This window comes from Gymnogyps californianus, chromosome 2 (assembly GCF_018139145.2).
Source record: "Gymnogyps californianus isolate 813 chromosome 2, ASM1813914v2, whole genome shotgun sequence".
Classification (NCBI taxonomy): domain Eukaryota; kingdom Metazoa; phylum Chordata; class Aves; order Accipitriformes; family Cathartidae; genus Gymnogyps; species Gymnogyps californianus.
In genome coordinates this window covers 114,618,236-114,636,940 of record NC_059472.1, presented here as the reverse complement: position 1 = coordinate 114,636,940, position 18,705 = coordinate 114,618,236, and the positions used below count along the sequence as shown (strand labels likewise).

At 39.8% G+C, this 18,705-nt stretch overlaps 1 protein-coding gene across 2 annotated transcripts in view; it reads left to right on the top strand.

Annotated features, from left to right (window-relative positions):
* MATCAP2 (microtubule associated tyrosine carboxypeptidase 2) overlaps positions 1-18,705 on the top strand; it is a 31,654-nt gene that overhangs the window by 8,290 nt on the left and 4,659 nt on the right. Inside the window, exons 3-6 of one of the 2 annotated variants that reach the window (XM_050891344.1) lie at positions 11,229-11,372; positions 13,518-13,650; positions 14,857-15,162; positions 15,681-15,778. In XM_050891344.1, coding sequence (XP_050747301.1) covers positions 11,229-11,372; positions 13,518-13,650; positions 14,857-15,162; positions 15,681-15,778 — 681 coding nt within the window. The remainder of the gene's footprint in view (positions 1-11,228; positions 11,373-13,517; positions 13,651-14,856; positions 15,163-15,680; positions 15,779-18,705) is intronic. The other variant, XM_050891345.1, reaches the window with a different exon arrangement.

Sequence of the window (18,705 nt, the reverse complement as noted above, 5' to 3'; positions counted from 1 at the left end):
GTTTTTTTTTCGATTTTCTCCACCATCCCACTGGGTGGGGGGAGCGAGCAAGCCACGACACCTATGCCTATTAAGGTGGTATTTAGCTTTGTTTGTAGCAAGTTGTTTCTCCTTATCATCCTCCCCTACTGTTTGAAAAATGCATCGAAGATGAGAATACAATAGTAGAACTGAAAGAAAATCTTTTTGATTAAGAAATGAAAGCCTTCCTAATACTTACAGGATTCTATAGGATAAAGGCACAGTGCCTCATAAATGGGTTTACATGAAACATAATTTAAGGCAAGAAAACTTTTTAGGCAATGAAGCAGAGTCCAATACAGGAAAAATACAATGCCTAAATAGGCTTTAATAAACAGAGGAAAAAAACAGTGTAGAAATCCTGCCAATCCTCTTGGTGACGCAGGGATTGGGAGGGGATAGCAATTATTTGAGGTCATGGTTATTGGATAAGCATATGTTGACGTTCCTTGTTTTAATCAACTTTGAAAGGATATTTGCATATACATTAGGCTCAGTCAAGCAGCAGAAAAATTCCATTCCAGAGAGGTAAAATTTAGAAAGACCCTCCCCCCCCCTTTTTTTTTCATAATATGCAGCACACTGATAACATAGCTACAGACGTTCCCATTCCGTGTAACTACCCTGGCTTCCTACCTGTCTTTGAGTTACCAAAAAACAATAAGAACAACAAAAACCTTGCTTTCAACTTTGACCTAAGTGACAAAAACCAGTGCTTATCTGTATAATAACAGAACCAGTCCTCTTCCCACTTTTGCTATTTTAAAATGGTTTAGAAAGATCTTATTTATGTCTGACAAGGTTTTCTAAATAGAGAATATCATGTTTCAAGTGATGCTTAACTTGGGAAGAGATCCTGCCATTCCATGAGTTTCACTTCATTGTGATATGAATATTTCACTTAAAACCCCCCAAAATTCCTGGTGAAAAGGATACATGAATTAAAGTACCATGGATTCTAATAACTGACCCTTGACTTGTGAAGATCTGACTCCCCCCCCCCCCTCCCCCCCCAATCTAAGAACACGGTTTTATTACCCATTAAGTCATTGTATTGTAAGGCTTGGTCTGCATTTTCACATTAAAAATATCTGTATATTTTAAAAACTCAGGAGCTGGGTTTTCATTAAGAATTTATTTTCTTTATGAGAACAGAGAACAGCTGTTCTGTTCTTAACATTATCTTCCATACTTCTAAAACAACAAACTAAATCATACTGACACCAAATAAAACTACTCCTTGGCTAGAGCTTTTTAGCAAGTTTTCCTTTGATTTTTATAGCAATATTAGCAACATTATCATAGATTACAGCTAATCAACAATAACTAATTTGCCAAACTGAATTTAATACAAATTATCCCTTTCAGTATGAGGTAGCAGAGCCTTATAAATTATTTTATGCATGATGATTTTATGGAGCAGGCCTGTCATTGATTTACCCTTCTTTTAATAAAAAACCCCACACCTAAATAATGACTATTTTAATAATGAATGATTCCTCAATATTATTCCGATTTGTAACTCTACCTTTTTCCGTTTACATACAAAGCATGGGAAAATAAAGGCTTTATAACAACTTTATAAAAAGCAGTGAAGGATTTCATACTCAATGAAGTATGATATTTGTGAAACTTACCAAGGAGGATGTAAATTGTTTCATAAGATTGAGTTTAAGTTACAGAAGTTCTTAGCAAGAAAAGCATTTCTTCAAAGTTCAGCTCCTAAAAATACCGAACAACAGTATCTTGCACTTCATATAAATGATGAAAAAAGCAGCTTTAACACAGCTCCAAGCCCAGCAGGTGGCACTCTCTCTTTTTTATCTACAACTAGCTTTAGAAATTTTCATCTCCACACAAATTTGAATTTCACTTCATGGAAATTTACTATCCAGAAAAAGCAACATTAATCAAAATTTTAATCAGCAAATATTGTATGAGCACTTGCTTTTCTTCAGTGCTTTTTTTTTTTTTCCCATGCAGATTTTACTTGTCAGAAGCAACACGTAGGTATCTTATAAGAAGTGTTAAGTTCAGGAAAGATGACTTCAGTTGCAAAAAAATTACTCACGGTGTCAAGATTCAGGTCTGCAGTAAAAATACAACTGCCTTTAGTGATCCTTCTTCCTGCAACAAGGATAAATTCAATTTTGTTTTTTGAAATATTTTTGGCTTTCATTTGTTGCTGTACTTATTTTTAGGAAGCTTTGCTTTCTGTGAACAGAAATGGAATTATTCCTATTTTATTCTATAAAAGGTGCTTATAGCAACTTACACTTCCTTGCTCTTCTATGACTAGTATTTCTGTAAAACCAGCTTTTTACTGACAGAACTCACCAATTTTATAGGGTGCTTTTAGGATACTTCAGTGAAATGAACTCAAAACCTGACATTTCAGAATTGTAGAGGATTTTTAATAATTTCAAAAATATTTTTACCCACAGCTGTGCATAGCCTGCTAGGACATTAAAACAGATTGTGTTTTCTTATTGCCCTTTCTGCTTTTGTGCATGTCTGTGGAATTGGTTAACATAGCATTAGTGCAACATATCTGGAAGATGAATCACACCCTGCCCCATTTTTCTCTTTTAAAAGGCAAAGAACACTATGGATTTGCAAGCCATTAACACAGCAATGCTTCAATGGGGAACACACAGGCTAGTGAGCACCCACTTCACCCCCAGACCTCTAGTCAGATCAAGGATTTTAAACCTTGGGCACAGCCCAACACTTTTATTGATTGACTTTTCACAGACATAGAGTCAACATTTTTGAATTATTAATACATTTGAAAATAATATTTTTAATGTATCTCTTCTCATACTTTGTTCTGTTTCTTTATTTGTCTCTTTCTACTTTATCTTGTTTTCTTCATAATAAGGTTCTTTCATGAGTCACACAATATGTGCCTTTAGGGAAGAGAACAAAAAATAGTATGCAGACTTGCAGCTTTTCACATTGATTGACGTATCTAATATTACAGAGATTAATTCTCTTGTTGCTGTGTTTCAAGGTCAGTGCAGCAACTGTGTACTCTAAGTGCTATGAAAGTTTTCTTATTAGCACTCCTTCTGGCTCAAACCTCTTGTCCTTCATTGTTAAGTTTTCTTAACACTTAAAGGGTTTGTTATTTTTGCACATATGCTAGAGGTAGCAATACTTAGCTAGAAGTAATTGTCCCCAGTGTTTGCAGAGCAGGTGACTTAACAGTTGCAATTTGCTGAACCAAAATCAGCAAGGAAGTTGCAACTTCAAGTAACCTGTGTGTTAACACCTGTTTCTTTGAATTGTACATGAAGGCAGGAAATCTATTTTTATATACATACATATTTTAAAAAGCTATCATTTGTTGAATGAGTAATCCCCCCTGTGAAAGAGTTGTACATCCTTTTCCCTTGTACTCATAAAAATATAGCAGTTTTGAGTTAATAAGTAAATCAGTTGCGCCACATTGCAAGTATTTGTATTACACACCTTTTAAGTCATTGATACAAGTAGCCTACAATTAGCAAATGTATCAGATGTTGGAAAAATAGTTAGGTGGAGCTGGAAGGCTAAACAACATGACATTCAACACTGAGTAATCCTTTGCAATGTCCAGGTGATGTCACAGCTTAGGCATGTTGAAGATTCAAGAATGCGTCACTGGATGTGAAGAGCACTTAATTGTAAAACACCTCATTCTCCACTAGTAACAAATTCCCTCTTTAAGATTTGTAGATAAAATGTGTTAATATATAACACAAAGCATATCAGGCTATCCAAGTAGCATAAGTTCTCAGGGTCCTACACAAACTTCTCTCTTCCACTAGAAGAGACTTCTGGTGATACTACAGTAGGAGCATAGGTTTATTTCAGGACACAGTCTCATACAAAAACCAAGTGAGTTTTAATTTTTAATTCCTTACAAAGTATTTGAAAAGCTTTTCATTAAAAATATTTCTATCAGCTCTAAATTACTTAAACATGCTCTTTATCACATTGAGAGCAAGCATGCAAAAGAAAAGCCACTGTAAATACTGAATAAAACTGAAAATACTACAGCCTGAGTAGACTAGCCTCAAAAATCTACTCTTACCTCTCTCCCTCCTTTCCACCTGACCCAAAAAGGAGGGCAGCCACCATTTTACGGCTGTTGATTAGACTAACACATTCCATCTGGTACATCTTTGTGTTACCTAAAGATGCACTTGGGAAGCTTTCCCGTCCCAGTAAATAAGCTGTGCAGGGAGGAAATTGATGATGCCTGCAAGCCTTATCTGTCTTGCAAATCTTAACAGAGACTGCAACCCTTTTGTAGCAGAGCTGCTTCTGAACATAGGACGAGCTGAATGAATGCAGGGGCCTGACTCCTAGGTCAGTGAGCCCATTTTCTAACTTGGTTGCCTCAAAAGATTCATGAGCATGTCTTATCAGTATGTGTATCTACAATAACTCTCAAGTAACTAAGCTGTGTTTCTGCACATGGCTGACTTGGGATTCAGAGACCTACTTGGCTGTAAATAATTTGTTTAAAAAAGCCAACACCACCACAACCTAAGCCTGCCAATTAAACAGAGCCTTGTCTTGCTCTTGTTAGTGCTTCTGTGTCATTACTTTGTTGAGCATCAGCAGAGTTTGCTGTGCCAGGGGACTTGTCTTGGGACTGCTGCTTCTTTTGGCGTTCTTTGGTAGCAATAAGAGGGATTAAACCAGACCTTTTAGATAATAAGGAAAAGAACAGGAATTACTACTCCTAACCAGTAACCTGGTACAGCCACATAGTCCTTCTTTTCTTCCATTTTTTTACCTGTTGCTGAAGAGTTTACAGTTTGGCCTTAGGAACTGTGGCAATATCAGTACCTTGCTTTCTGCTGGCCCAGAGGCTGGAAAATAAGCTCATAGCTGGATGCTGGTCTGGATCTTCCCCTTTCCCAGCAAGTTCTTGCAACACCTGACTTTGAGTCACCTCATCTCAGAGACAGGTGCAGAACCCCAAGTGAGGGGCTCCATGTTGTATTCAGTCCCTGGGATCCAAAAATATCCCAAACCCTTTCCCCTCAGGAACCACCACCAGCTGGGGTGGTTGTGGCAAGAAGTGTCAAAACCAGCAGCATCACTGGGGATGGGGCCCATCTCAGTGCTGGGGCGATCTGCCACTCCCCAGAGATTTGTGTGCTGGTGGCAATGTGTGTGTGTGTGTGATGGCTCTCCCTGTTGTTTCAGTGCTTCCAGAGTCACACCTGCCCACTTGGAAAGAATTATCGGGACTTCTTCTGTTTTGCTTGAAACAGAGTCAAGGGAGAAGGTGATAGTGGTGAGCACCCTTCTTAGTAATTTCCTACCCAAGAGAATATGTGTTCAGCAATGAAGAGGCTTAAGCTTAATGACTTTCTTAATATGCATGGGTTCAAACTTGCAACATCTGTTTGGAGGTGGCTGAACTGCCAGGATATAGGTTACTCAGCATGGCACATAAGGTAGAGGAAGCACCCTTCAGTATCCCACTCTTCCCCTTGAAGCTGCAAACCATGCACCAGGCTGAGGTGGGAGAGGCCAGAGTGGGCCTGTGCTTCTTCAGGGGGGATGTATCTCTGAAAACCTGCTATTCATACTGTGCTGTTGATTCAAGTGTCTCACAGCATTTTAGGAAAAGCCTTAACCAGCCCAGGAAGAGTTCAGGAGGGTGCCTGCAGGCAGGCAGGAGAAGCTAGAACTTGGGCCTCCTGACTCCTAAACTCATGCTGCCTTCCTTGGCACACATAGGTCTCAGCTCCAGGGAGTTTGCTGTTACAGACAGCCAAGCAGGACGTTCAGTGTGTGTTCAGTGCTCGTTTTCTCACTGTTTGTTGTGGTGAGGTGGTTTTAGAAAATATCTGCACTCTGACTAAGGTAGGAGAGTCCTCTGGGATAACATCACCAAATAAACCTACGTAACGCTGCATCTCATAGTAGTAATGTCTTTATAAACAGCGTCAAAACAGAGAACTGGTTAATAAAGTTTACAAGCCCTTCTCAAACACCCTTATTTTTATGAGCTTTCACGTTGAGGAGAAACTGCCCCCTTGCTTTCAAATGGTTTTTGCAGTCCTCTGCTTCATCAAACCTGCTCTCATCCACCCCTACTCGACTTTGATCAGCACTCTAGATTTGTCCTACCCTTTTCAAAACGTATGTAAAGTATCTTTGCTATTCTTCAAGCCTACCTATCTTTTGCTACCTTTGTTGGCTTCCTTCAGCCTGTGAATCTCACTCGCCTGTTCTTCTCCATCCAAAGGCTTTGCCATCACATTGTCAGAAAAGCTTTTTTTCATCGTTTGATATGAAACTGAACTGGACCTGATGTTTGGTTTGTTGAGAGGCAGGATGGGCATCAAAATGTAGTGGCCTTGCTCCCGCTTCTGTTGGGAACCCAACAGCCACATGATCCTTTGGCTATGGCCAAGTGTTGCCTGAGAGAGAAGTGCTGGTTCACCTAAGGCAACACCGTGCCTAGGGGCCTACCAACCATTCAGCTCAATGGATGGACCCCTTCCAGCACATGAGCCAATATCCTGGTCTTGTTTGATTTCCTAGTAGAGAGATGTAGCCTGAGTGCTGGATACGTTCTGAAAGATGCCTTAAAAACCCTTAAAAAGGAAAGGACCAAATCCTGGTGGCTTTTGAAAATAACATCTATCCCTGCGTCAGTTCCTGCAGTAAATAACTTTCAGAGAATTTAAAGCTAAACCTTTCCGCCCACAGGATCTACTGTGTTTTAAATCACATTATTGAAAACTTTGAGGGGAATTGCCGTTCTGTACAACCATACATTTGAACGTAGAAACACCTATCTCAGAAAGTGAGGGTTCGGGGGACACTATGTAGTGTAGCTGCTCCAGGGATTGCAGTTCTCTGGCAAGCCCTGTTGCATCTTAATTCTTCATCTCACTGTGATTTTTATAAAATGCTATTAATTACAATGATTTTTTTCCAGAATTTATTACTGAGAGATAGAATTGGCCACGGAAGAGATGGGGAGAAAAGGAAGATGTTCAGGAGACAAAACGTGGTGCTGCTGGGCAGCAAGTCTCTTTAGGAATGGAAATCACTGGTCCACATTCAAAGGAACTTAAGCATCCAAGAATTTAAGTGGGTACTTAGTGTGTTTAATCTAATAGACTTAATTGAAATTTAATATCAACAAGTTGTGAAGACAAATTTCATGCCAGAAGATTAATTCAGAGATGACTTCTTTCAGAGTGAGCAAATAAAGTTAATTAATTGTTCGGAGAAACCAGATACACCAAACAACTAGTAGGTAACATAAGTATCTTAAGGATCTAGCACCTTGCGAAGGAAACTGAAGAACTGTTATCATGAATTACTCGGGCTGCCAGCGGAGAATAAAATTCCTGGGACAGGGGGCAGGAATTTTTGGGTTGCTTCTTTAACCAAGGATTTTGTGTAAGGCACAAAAATGCCTCAGCATTTGCAGACACTGAAAAACTTATAAAACAGCCAATGTTTTTAGAAGGTAAAAATTTGTATGTAATTTTAAAAAAAAGGAAAAAATCCTTTGGGAAAATATACAAGCTATTAAACAAGCACTAGATTTTGCTCTGATTTGTTCTTTACATCTAACCCTTAGTCCTAAATTTTGCTAGAAGTGATTGTCATTAGTCTCCAGAAACATTAGGCCTTGCGTGAGGGATGCATGTATTCCTTCTTTAAATACTTAGACACTAACCTTGCTTCATTTATCTGAGGTCATTTTTAAATGACAAGCAATGTTAAGACTTGACACAAGAAAAAAATTATTGTTTACTGACGTAGAAAGACCTCTCTAATCTCTTTTTATAATCTTTTAGGCCCTGCCACACCTATGCATTTGTACAAGACCTAATGTATGGGGAAGTTACTGGGAACCAAAATCCCATTTACCTCGTAGGTCACCAGTTCAGATACACAATGTGTAGTTGTCCTTACTCATATTTCTGTGCAATAAGTTAATGGGAGTAACAGCAAAAATAACAGCACTGAACCTCTGTCAAATACCTACAGCAGTGGGTCGGCAAAATGATGCCAGAGCTACCCAGTTTGCACCAGATGAGGGTGTATCCTCTATTTTTAATACAGTCATCTTGAAAAACATGATTTGTTATTAAGTTGCAGAAGGACGTTGCAGTTTTCACAGCAGCTGTCCCATTGCCTCTTGTCTTTAGGAGCAGTAGGATTTATTTTCTCTGCAAACAATCGAGCCAAAGGTCAGCAAGGTGCCTGTTGATTCTCCTGGGAGTTACCTGTTTCGGTGCCGAGTGGGGCTGCATAACACACAACATGGAGCTGTGCTGCTGTGTGTGCTCATTGTAGTGTTGTAACAGGGAGATGCAAAACCAAATCGTTTGCGGTGGCTCAGGTGGTGGCACGGCATTCCTCTTTTTATGATACCTCTCTTCAGGCATTCTGACGCCTGATCTTATAAAGAAAACTTGAAAAAGAAAAGATAATATGTTCCTCCTTGGTGCTTTTCTTCATAACATCTGCTTTTCACTCATGGTAGCTTCAGCAAGTGCAGGGGCACAGCTGCCCCAATGGGCCAGATCCTGGGAACCAACCAAGTGTCACCAGGCCCCCAGCGGGTCCAGTGCAAGTCCCTGTCAAGCCTGAAACTACTGCCGGAGTTAGCGTGGTGGCTAGGGAGTTTCAGCCACACAGGAGACAGTGAGAGGAGACAGGGTTCATGTAACAACACTGAGTGCCTTTATGGTGAGCCTGTTTCTACCAGAGTCATTCTCGTGAGGCCACGCGCACTGACTTTTTGGCCAAGTTCTGTGAGTAATGTATTGCGGTGCTGTTGGGCTGTCCCTGAAGAACTGGTAGTATAGATCTTGGAATAACCAATAACAGATTTCTGTTTATGCCTCACTTTCCGATTCGCTATTAATGCTCTCCAGCGTATGCTCTCTGCTCCCATGTAAATAAAAACTTACTGTGGAGACTCAGGTGCAGTGGGAATAGAGATGACAGCAGTGAGACACAGTAGGTAGATTCTTTGCTTCCAGATTGCTTAACTCCCCAGCCTTCTTTAAGCTAACCCTTTTTTTTTTTTTCAGTCTGTGCTAAGGTAGTAAATTATGCTGCTTTCTTCATTCTTGAAAAAGAAATTCAGATCTGACCAGGAGGCCCTTCAAATTTAATAACAAGTATTAGAGGCAGACAAAGAAATACTAAACATTAGGTGCAGTATTTCTTTGGCATTGAGGAAAGTGATATTTCTCTCATCAAAGAGCTACAGGACTTTAAGAATACATCTAGCTAGCATTTATGGCTTTTGGTAGCAATTACTCAGGGTTGCTTAGTTTCAACTTGAAAAAAATTAGAATAGGATTGATAGTAGCTGTGAGAGATACAAAATTAATCCTTTTTTTGTGGACAATAAGCCAATCTGACAACGTCAGAATTACATAGCTGGAAGCAACAAGCATGTTATCAGCTTCATGCATGGATACAAGCATGCAACGTAAAAAGAGATTCAGTCTGCAAGATTTTGACCTTCATCATTAATGGTATTTTCTTAGCAAGAACATTCATTTTTTAAGGTAATATCAGTAATATTTTTTTCTCTATGAGATTCTTGGGAGCTTCTGTTACTGTATCTATGAAAAAAGCTGTTCCCTGTAGCTGGACTACTGCTGGGCAAGAAGTTATTCTATATGACATTTTCTTTTAAGGGTGTGAAATGACATGTTGGGAAGTAGATTACTGGGGATGAGCATCTCACACCCCACCAGTAACATCTTCAGTGTGCAGAGTTCAGATCACGTTATAGGCATCATGCTCTGCTTTCCACCCACAAGGGACTTCTAGCAGCAGTACATAAGAGAATTGTTGATACCACTTTATTTGTCTAATGAAACATGCCTCCTTCATTTTGGGGGGTTATAAAGAAGTATTGTGATTTAAATGAAAGGTTTAAATGAAAGTTCTGTGAATCAAGTTCCTGTTCTCTCTCCTCCTTTCTGAAACAGACATCCTCTGTACCATGGTACAGAGGATTTCATCATAAGGAGACATTTTTGGTAGAAATATTATCGTTAAAATTTGTCCTGGTTTTGTCTGGGACAGAGTTAACTCTCTTCTTAGTAGCTGGTACAGTGCTGTGTTTTGGATTTAGTGTGAGAATAATGTTGATAACACATTGATGTTTTAGTTGTTGCTAAGTAGCAGCGCTTATCTTAAGTTAAGGATTTTTCAGTTCCCCATGCTGTGCCAGCAAGCAGGTGTGCAAGAAGCTGGGAGGGAGCAGAGCCAGGACAGCTGATCTGAACTAGCCAAAGGGATATTCCACACCACGGAACGTCATGCCCAGTATATAAACAGGGGGGAGTTGGCCAGGAGGTGCGGATTGCGGCTCTGGCATTGGTCAGCGGGTGGTGAGCAATTGCATTGTGCATCACTGGGGCTTTTTCCTTCTGCCCCCGCCCCCGCTTTTTTTTTTTAATATTATTTTCATTACTATTATTATTGTTATTATAATATTTCATTATTATTGTTAATATTATATTTTACTTTAGTTATTAAACTGTTCTTATCTCAACCCACGAGTTCTGCCTTCTTTCCCGATTCTCCTCCCCATCCCACCGGGAGCAGGGTGGGGAAGGACGGGGAGTGAGGGAGCGGCTGTGTGGTGCTTGGCTGCTGACTGGGGTTAAACCACGACAAAATTATAGTTACACATCTGTTTAATCATGGTTCAGCATTCCTAAATTAGAAAATAGCAAGAAATGAAGCAAGATGACAGTAATAGCTGATCTTTGTAAAATTCTTTGGAAAACCATAAAAAGAAACATGCTGACAACTTAAACTGCAAATGTCCTTGTGACCTGTTATGTCTGATTTACAAGGCAGTTGTCCAACATTCCCAAAATTAAAGAGAAAATGGGTATTATTTCACTAGACTGATAATCATCTGTGTCATGCTGATGTATGTGGGTCCAAGATGAGTTGATCAGAATCTTTTTTCAGTACTTTGGCATTAATGTATGTCTGAAGATGGTATAAATTGATTACAGAGTGTGTCAGCCTGTATCTAATGACTACAGTTTGATAGTGACTCCCAATGAGTTAAAAAAAGAAGAAAAATTTTGAAAAAAGAGAGAGATTGAGAGGGAGAGAAAGAATACACATGCCAGTCTGACGTGGGCATCTTACTGCATTCATATTTGCTATGCTTTTGTATTTTATAGTCCATTAACATTATGGAGCGGACATTGCAGAAATATGGAAGCTATGAAAAATTTGAACAGGCCACTGGAGGCAGCTTGCTGACCAAAAGTCGCATCTGGAATCATGTCAGGAAATATATGGTGAAAGAAGGCTGTCTTGGTGAGGTAAGTCATACACTGGATCAGGAAAGAAACATTTGTGTAGATCTTAGAAATTACACACGGATGGACCCGAGAGACCATTTGGGAGGTCTTTCCTCCATAATTACAAGAATATTCCTTACATCATATTTTTCTCATGGTCGTGCCCAGTCTAATTTTTGAACAATTGAAATGATGCAAATTCCTTGTGAATGCTTCAGCCATCTCTCTGAGCCTGTTTCCTGATTAATATATATGCTTGTTCTTAAATTCACCTCTTTTGGGAGTACCCAAGAACGACACCCTTCCTTCCCTCCTTTTTTCAGCTACTTGGAGACTAGCACGTTTCCATTTATTCATCAGTTCTGCCATCCGTTTTCTTGTATCAAATTATTTACACCAAAGGAAAGAGTTAAGAAAAGGCCAAGAAAAATAAGCAGCAGCCCAAGAGACTGATTTATAAGAAGCAACACAAATGAAAGTGACATAAGTGAATAAAAATGTCTGAAAGAGGTTGGCTTGTTGAGTTGGTTTGAGTGCTGATTTTTCCTGACTTTAACCATCTAATTTTTTGGACCCCTGTGCAAAAAACTTATTTCCTATATTCAGGATTTAAAAAGTCCAGTTTGACTGAGTTACGTAGAATTGCTTGGAAGAGTCAGATGAAATTGAATGTATAAAAAGAGAATTATTCCAAATGAAAACACCAGCTGACACAGTCCAAGACTTGGATCAGACCACTGGCAGTGAGCAAGAGGAGTCTGGAATGGGAGATCAAGAGACAAAAATTAGTTTCCCAGAAACTAGGTTTAATTAGTAAGCATAATATTATTAGGAGAAACCATTAAACTCATCACACCTTTTTGGGAGACTATAATTTGACACTGACACCAGACTTTACTTGTGTTTCTAAGAGTGAAATTATTAAACTACAGTTTTGAGCAAGCAGAAAAAAATTATATTTTTGCTCTTTGCTGTTCTTTTATCTCCCTTTGCATTCATTTTTGTCTTGGTTTGTCTTCATGGAAGCAGGATCCTACACCCTCATCAAATATCCCATGTCCTTCTTAGTGAAATGCTTTACTTTTTCTGCAAAAATAGGGTTAATATGTCATGCTTAGTATGGTCTAAAATATTATGAAAATACTCTCTCCAGCTGAAGAGATGTTAATAAAGCTAAGTGGTACCTGTGCTTTAAATCTAAATGCTTTGGGATTTACCTGTCTTTCCTGCATCTTAAATATGAGTTTTATGGGACTGATTGTTTGATTGAAGCTGAATGATGGGTTTTGAATGCAGGGAAGTGTCTTGTTGATGCCTTTGATCCCTGGATCCTTTTTTGTTAACTTTGATATTTAAAAAAAAGATCTCTCTTGAAGGTACTCTCCCTTGTACTCTTCTGAGCAGTACTGTTTCTTTAGGCATTACATGAAGAAGGAAAGGTGCTTAGTCTTCAACTAAGAGAGTTTACCTTCTCCCTCCCAGTCACTTGTTTAAAAAGTCTTTTTAAACTCAAATAACAAAATGTGTCAATATGCATTAATTTCCTTCTCTGGCAGTTTTTGTTTTGATTACCAATTTTCCAAGAGAAAACAGGAAAACAAGAACTGCATTCCTGTATAAAACAAAACAATACCAGTATTTTAATAATATTTCAAGTCTGCATCATGTATCAGGAAAAAAAGTACACAGCGCTTCCCCCTCTAATTCATGTGGCTTTAGAATTGCAACTAAAAAGGTTTCAGACAGTTAAGTATATAGATACCTAGTCAATTTATGTGTGCTTTTCTAGTATTTTTTGGTTCTCAGTAACACCAAGATAATCAGACACAGTTCAAAAAATGGAATTTCCTCTAATTTACTCTGCATATGATTGCTCCCCGCCCCCCGAATCTAGTCAGTGTTACCGTATTAAATTTTGCAGCCTCATGTCTGTCTATCTTAACCCTCATGCTGAGTCCCACTAAAGTCTGAGGTTTGGCAGCGGCACAGGTGACTAGGATAGCTCAGTGGAGTCAGAAGTGTCTCTCATAGGTGATTGCTGGTAGCAAGGTAGAGTTGTGAAGGGCAAGGGACCAAAGAGAAATGAAATAATGGAAGGGCCAAAGGAAAAAGCAGGAACAGGAGCGAGAATAGAGCTCTTTGCTACCTGAACTCTCTCATCTTCAGATTGTGGTCCATCTCACGGAGGACCTGCTATCTCGAGCCTCAATGACAGTGGTGAATGGCCGCCCCACTCTCACTATCAATATCTCCACTGCGCGAGAGCACTGGCTGGAAGGGATGCTGAGACATGAAATTGGTATGAGCATGACATCAGTTCTTCAGGCAAAGGGGAGTACTTGCATGCATTCTTACTTATTTTGCAATGATGGGCCAGGCACTGTACATATACAGAAGGAGGGAACGTCCCTTTCTAAAGAACCTATGCTGTAGGTGTGCTAAAGGGAAGGAGAAACCTATTTATCACTGCAGCATGCAGTAAAAGGAAGATAATCCACTTGAGGATTCCTAGGGTTCACGTACATTAGCATTTTAGGTCAGATCAGGAGCAAGCTTTTGAAGTGAGTCTACCAGCTAGTCCCGCTTACTGCACTGAGGTTCACATGCCAAAGGAATCTTGGAGCAGGCAAAGTGTAATCCTTTCAGAGGATGCTAGCCCAGAGGCTATGCTCCAGGCCATACCTTCTGTGCTGTCACTGCTCAGGGACATTTTGCTCATGAGAGCAATTTAGAGCTAGTCTGGAGTAAAGAAAAAGGGAAACAAAAATAGTGTGACCGTTCAACCTCAGCACCAGCCATTTCACTTTACAAATCTGATTCTGTTATGCTGTACTGCTTGCAAATGTAGGCATGCTTTAGGTATGAAGAATTTACCCAGTGATCCCTAAATTGATGTAAGATTGCTTTGAATTTGCATTATACAAGGTTGGCCCAGCCCCGTGGAAGATTTCTACAAACTTTTCAGTGAATCTGTTTCAATTAAGTATATCAGATCTGGATAAATTTGGCTAGTGTCTGAATTTCAACTGAAGAATAAGCCCTGCAATTGCCTTGAACCACTGTTACTCACATTGAAAGGGGACATAGCCTCTTCCAAGGCTGCAGTAGGGCTGTTTAATCACCTCCAAGAGGCAACATTTCTGCCCCCTTACTTTGATTCTCCTTCCTTCTGTTCACTACAATGTCTAGCCTATGCTAGAGGCATTCAGCATGTAAGACACTTTTGAAAATTCCTTTCCACGGATTTGGGAACTCAAGTCCTGCTGACATTTGTATTCCTTAGGCATTTTCAGGAGTCCCAGTTGCAGTCAGCAGGTGAATAACTGCACCGTGTATCTACCTCTGACAAAATTCTCTGTTGTAGACAAGGCTAAAGTTGGCACTTTTCCCAGTGCCCAGTCCTACCAGTTCAGAGTTCTGAAATGGGCATCTCCTTCCATATTTTATATATTTTTTTTAATCATTAGATGCTACTGTTCTAAGTCTCATATTCCTTTATTTTCAGGAACTCATTATTTTCGGGGTTTTAACAACAACAGCCAGCCTTGGTGTAACTGGAACGGACGTAGAAAACATGGGTTAAAACCAATCAACCCTACAGAAGAGGGCCTAGCGAGCATTCACAGTGTCCTGTTCCGCAAAGACCCTTTTCTTTGGAGAGCTGCCCTGCTCTACTACACAGTGTATCAGGCTAGCCAAATGTCCTTCAGTCAGCTTTTCCAGGACGTGGGGAAATTTGTCAAGGACCCCAATACTAGGTGGGATTACTGCGTACGAGCCAAGAGAGGGTGGACTGACACATCACAACCAGGTGGGTTCTCTGTTTGTCTTCTCTATTTTTGTACTTCAGGGAGGTTTTCAGAACATGCACAGAGCTCCTTCATCATGTCACACAGTAAAACCTTTGCAAAAAGGAGAAATGGGACTCCGCACTTTCTGAAATGAGGCAGTAGGATTTCTGCTATAGAAAACAAGGCTGAAAATGCACATCCGTGAGACTTTCAAACTGAATCAGTAATGGATTTTTTTTTTGTTGGAAGTGGGAATGTAAATTGCAAAACCATGAAAAAGTTCATACAGTTTGACCTCCTTTCATGTTTGTTACAAGAGATGTAATGTTGCTGTGGCTATTCACAGAGACCATCTTCTGTGTTTGATTTCTCTCTCTGGCTAGTGGGTTTAGCCTTCTAGTTAGTTTTTGTAAGGTTTTCAAAGTCTGGGATATAAATATCTAGTTTTTAAAAATAAAGTTGTTCTGCTCATAATGGCTTCTGAGAATATGCCTTGAACAAACCCTGATAGAGTGCAATGTATTTTGATTCCTTTTAGGCTGTTTCAATAAGGATCAGGTGTACTTGGATGGCATCCTCCGAATCCTGAGATACAGGGAGTCCATTGATTTCCATCTTCTGACAGCCCTTGGAAAGGTGAGTGGAGTCATTCCTACCAAAGGGTACAGTTTTATCATTTCAGCAAGCCTGCCTGTAAAGAGCTATGAGTCATTGTGCTCTGTTTTACTTTGATCTAGAAATCTCTGTTCTGTACAGCACAGTGCAAGTTAACAAGTATTTTGAGGTCCTAAAAATTTCTACGGGCTTTTCCTCATTCCTCGTTTATCAGATTAAGATTTTATGGTCATATTTCTCAGACTTTCCTTTCCTTCCTTTACAGGGTGCTGCCTGACTTGCAGTACAAAGGACTGCCTTGGGCAAGTGGGACAGGTGCTAGATAAGGTGGTGGTCCTAGTAGAAAATAAAATTAACCATTTGATGCTAACGCATCCCCTTCCACCACAAAGAGTTTTTCATCTCAAATTTCTCTCACTGATGGCACCTCTGATGTTTTTCAAAAATCAGGGTGGGTTTTTTTTCCCCAGAATACATGGTATTTCTACATTCACAGAACATATTTTATGTCCATTCTAGCTGTCATTGCTTGTTTGTTCTCAAAATCATACTAAGAAGTGCAGAAACTTTGTCACACTTCCTGAACCAAATCCTGGGATTGCTAAGTTTCCACAGTTCATAAAGCAGCGTTCATACTCACATAAACCAGGATTCAAACTGATGTTGTTAAGCTTGCATTTAGAGCTGGTATACCAACATTTCTGCCTAGTTGGCAATCAATGGGTGATAAAGGGAAGTGGCATATTATGATAAAGGGTTTTGGTCCACATTTAAGAAGTTTTGCCTTTAGTGTCAGAAACTTTAGGTAACTGAACAAGTTAGGAAGCTCTGAAAATAAAATTGCACTGTCCCATAAGTCTCTGCAACTTTATTCTCTGAAATTTCCTTTTGCTTTAAGCCTGCTTAACTCCACACAGCTTCTGCCTGCTAAACTACCGAACACATACTGTTCTGTGCTACTTTATCCCTTTCTCTCTTCAGGGAGTCTGCAGGATTGTCAAGCCACTTCAAAAACATAGTAAGTCATTCCTCATATAATTACAGATTCCACTATAATCCACATGGCAAGGCATCCGCATTAAGGGTCTACAAGCAATTGAATTCTAGCAGTATGATAATTTATAAGTGCTTGACTTTACAACTTCTAAAATCAAGGGATCTTAAAGTCTACTCTGAATGTTTTTGCTGCACACATCCTCTGCAATCAAAGTGGAAATTTGCCTATAAGAGTAGTGCCTACGCTCAGCATCACAGATTGGTTGAGGTCTGCAGGGACCTCTCAAGATCATGTAGTCCAACGTCCATGCTTAAGCAGGGTCAGCTAGAGCAGGTTGCGCAGGACCATGTCCAGGTGGGCTTTGAATATCTCCACTGATGAAGACTCCACAGCCTCTCTGGGCAGCCCATGCCAGTGTTTTACCACCCTCACCGTAAAAAAGTGTTTTGTGTTCAGATGGAATTTTGTGCATTTTAACTGGTGTCCGTTGCCTCTTGCACTGCCAGTGGGCACTGCTGTGAAGAGCCCAACTCCGTTGTCGTTCCTTCCCATCAGGTGTTTATAAACACTGGTAAGATCCCCCTGAGCCTTCTCTTCTCCAGGCTGAACAGTCCCAGCTCTCTCAGCCTTCCCACTCCTATATCTCCATATACTCTCAGGAAAAACAAGTTCTGTGAGTGTAGAGAAATATGAAACTTGCACTGAGATCTAGCTTGTGGTTATTAGGAGTTTATCATCACTCTAAAGGGTGATTTATTTGTTTTGTTTAGGGCAGAATAGGAAGATCAGGTTGTTCCAAAGGGAGTATTAAGGTCAACTGGCATGTCTTCCAGGTTAGAAGAAAAAGCACAGGATTTAAACATATGGAAGCCCAGCATTTAGTGGGAAAATTTTCATTGCCTTTTGAAGATTCTCAGTGTTGTATTGTAACAAATGAGCTCATCTTTCTCAGCATGCCTACCTTGGGCATATTTTCATTGCAAATACAATAAAGGTATGAACATAATAGGAAACAAAAGCAGTCAACTATACTGCTGACAACAAATTGCTTCTGTGCTTTACTAGGTAGTTAACACAGTTGTAAAATCAGAGCACTGCTTTCTCATGTGAATGTATTTAAGACAGAGCCATGCTGAAGTTTCTGGGTCTTCTGTTCTCATCTGAGTGCTACAGATCTGGCTGATGGAGGCAGCCGTGCCTTCCTGATGCTTCTGACATTATTTACAGTGTAGAAGAGAGCGGTGCGTGGAAACAGAACACATGCAAGCTGTTCGGCATACCTAGAAGTGACTAAGGAAAGAGCTTGAAGCCTGAGAAAAGATGCTTTTTAGAAGGAGCAGTTTTAAAACTTTGCAGGAAAGAATCGAATATGGGAAGCACTGCAAAACATTCATGCAGTAACACATGCAAGTAATATTAAAGAGAAATAGAATGCAGATATTGGGTGCACTTCAGTATAGCATAACTACCAGAGTTTTAAAAAGCAAAAGCAGCAAAATGTCACCTACTATTGTGTTTCCCAAGAATGTGAACACATTACAAAAAGCCCAAGTAAGCCTGTTTTAGCCTCAGTCTTTTTTACCTAGTACAATGATTTCAATTAAGTGTGGTAAGGAAGACAACCTGTTGTCACAGTAGGATGAGATTATGTTTTTGATCTCCTCAGGATGTCAGCTTTTGTCATTTTTTAGCAATTGCAAGGACTGGGGAAATACATCCCATTCAAATCATACCTTGGATCACAGATACTTGTTTCTTGGTTGCAGCAGTAACAGAAACCCCTGAACATAAATACGAGGGGGAAAGGGTCCTTTTTCTTTCCTTTGTTTGGGATGAAAAAGGCTGGAATTTCAAGTTGGGACAGGAGGGAAGGTCAGTATTTAATCTCATTTGATGTTGTGTCTCCAGACTGAGAGGAGATGATATGATTTTGTATAGCTTCTCTTTACCT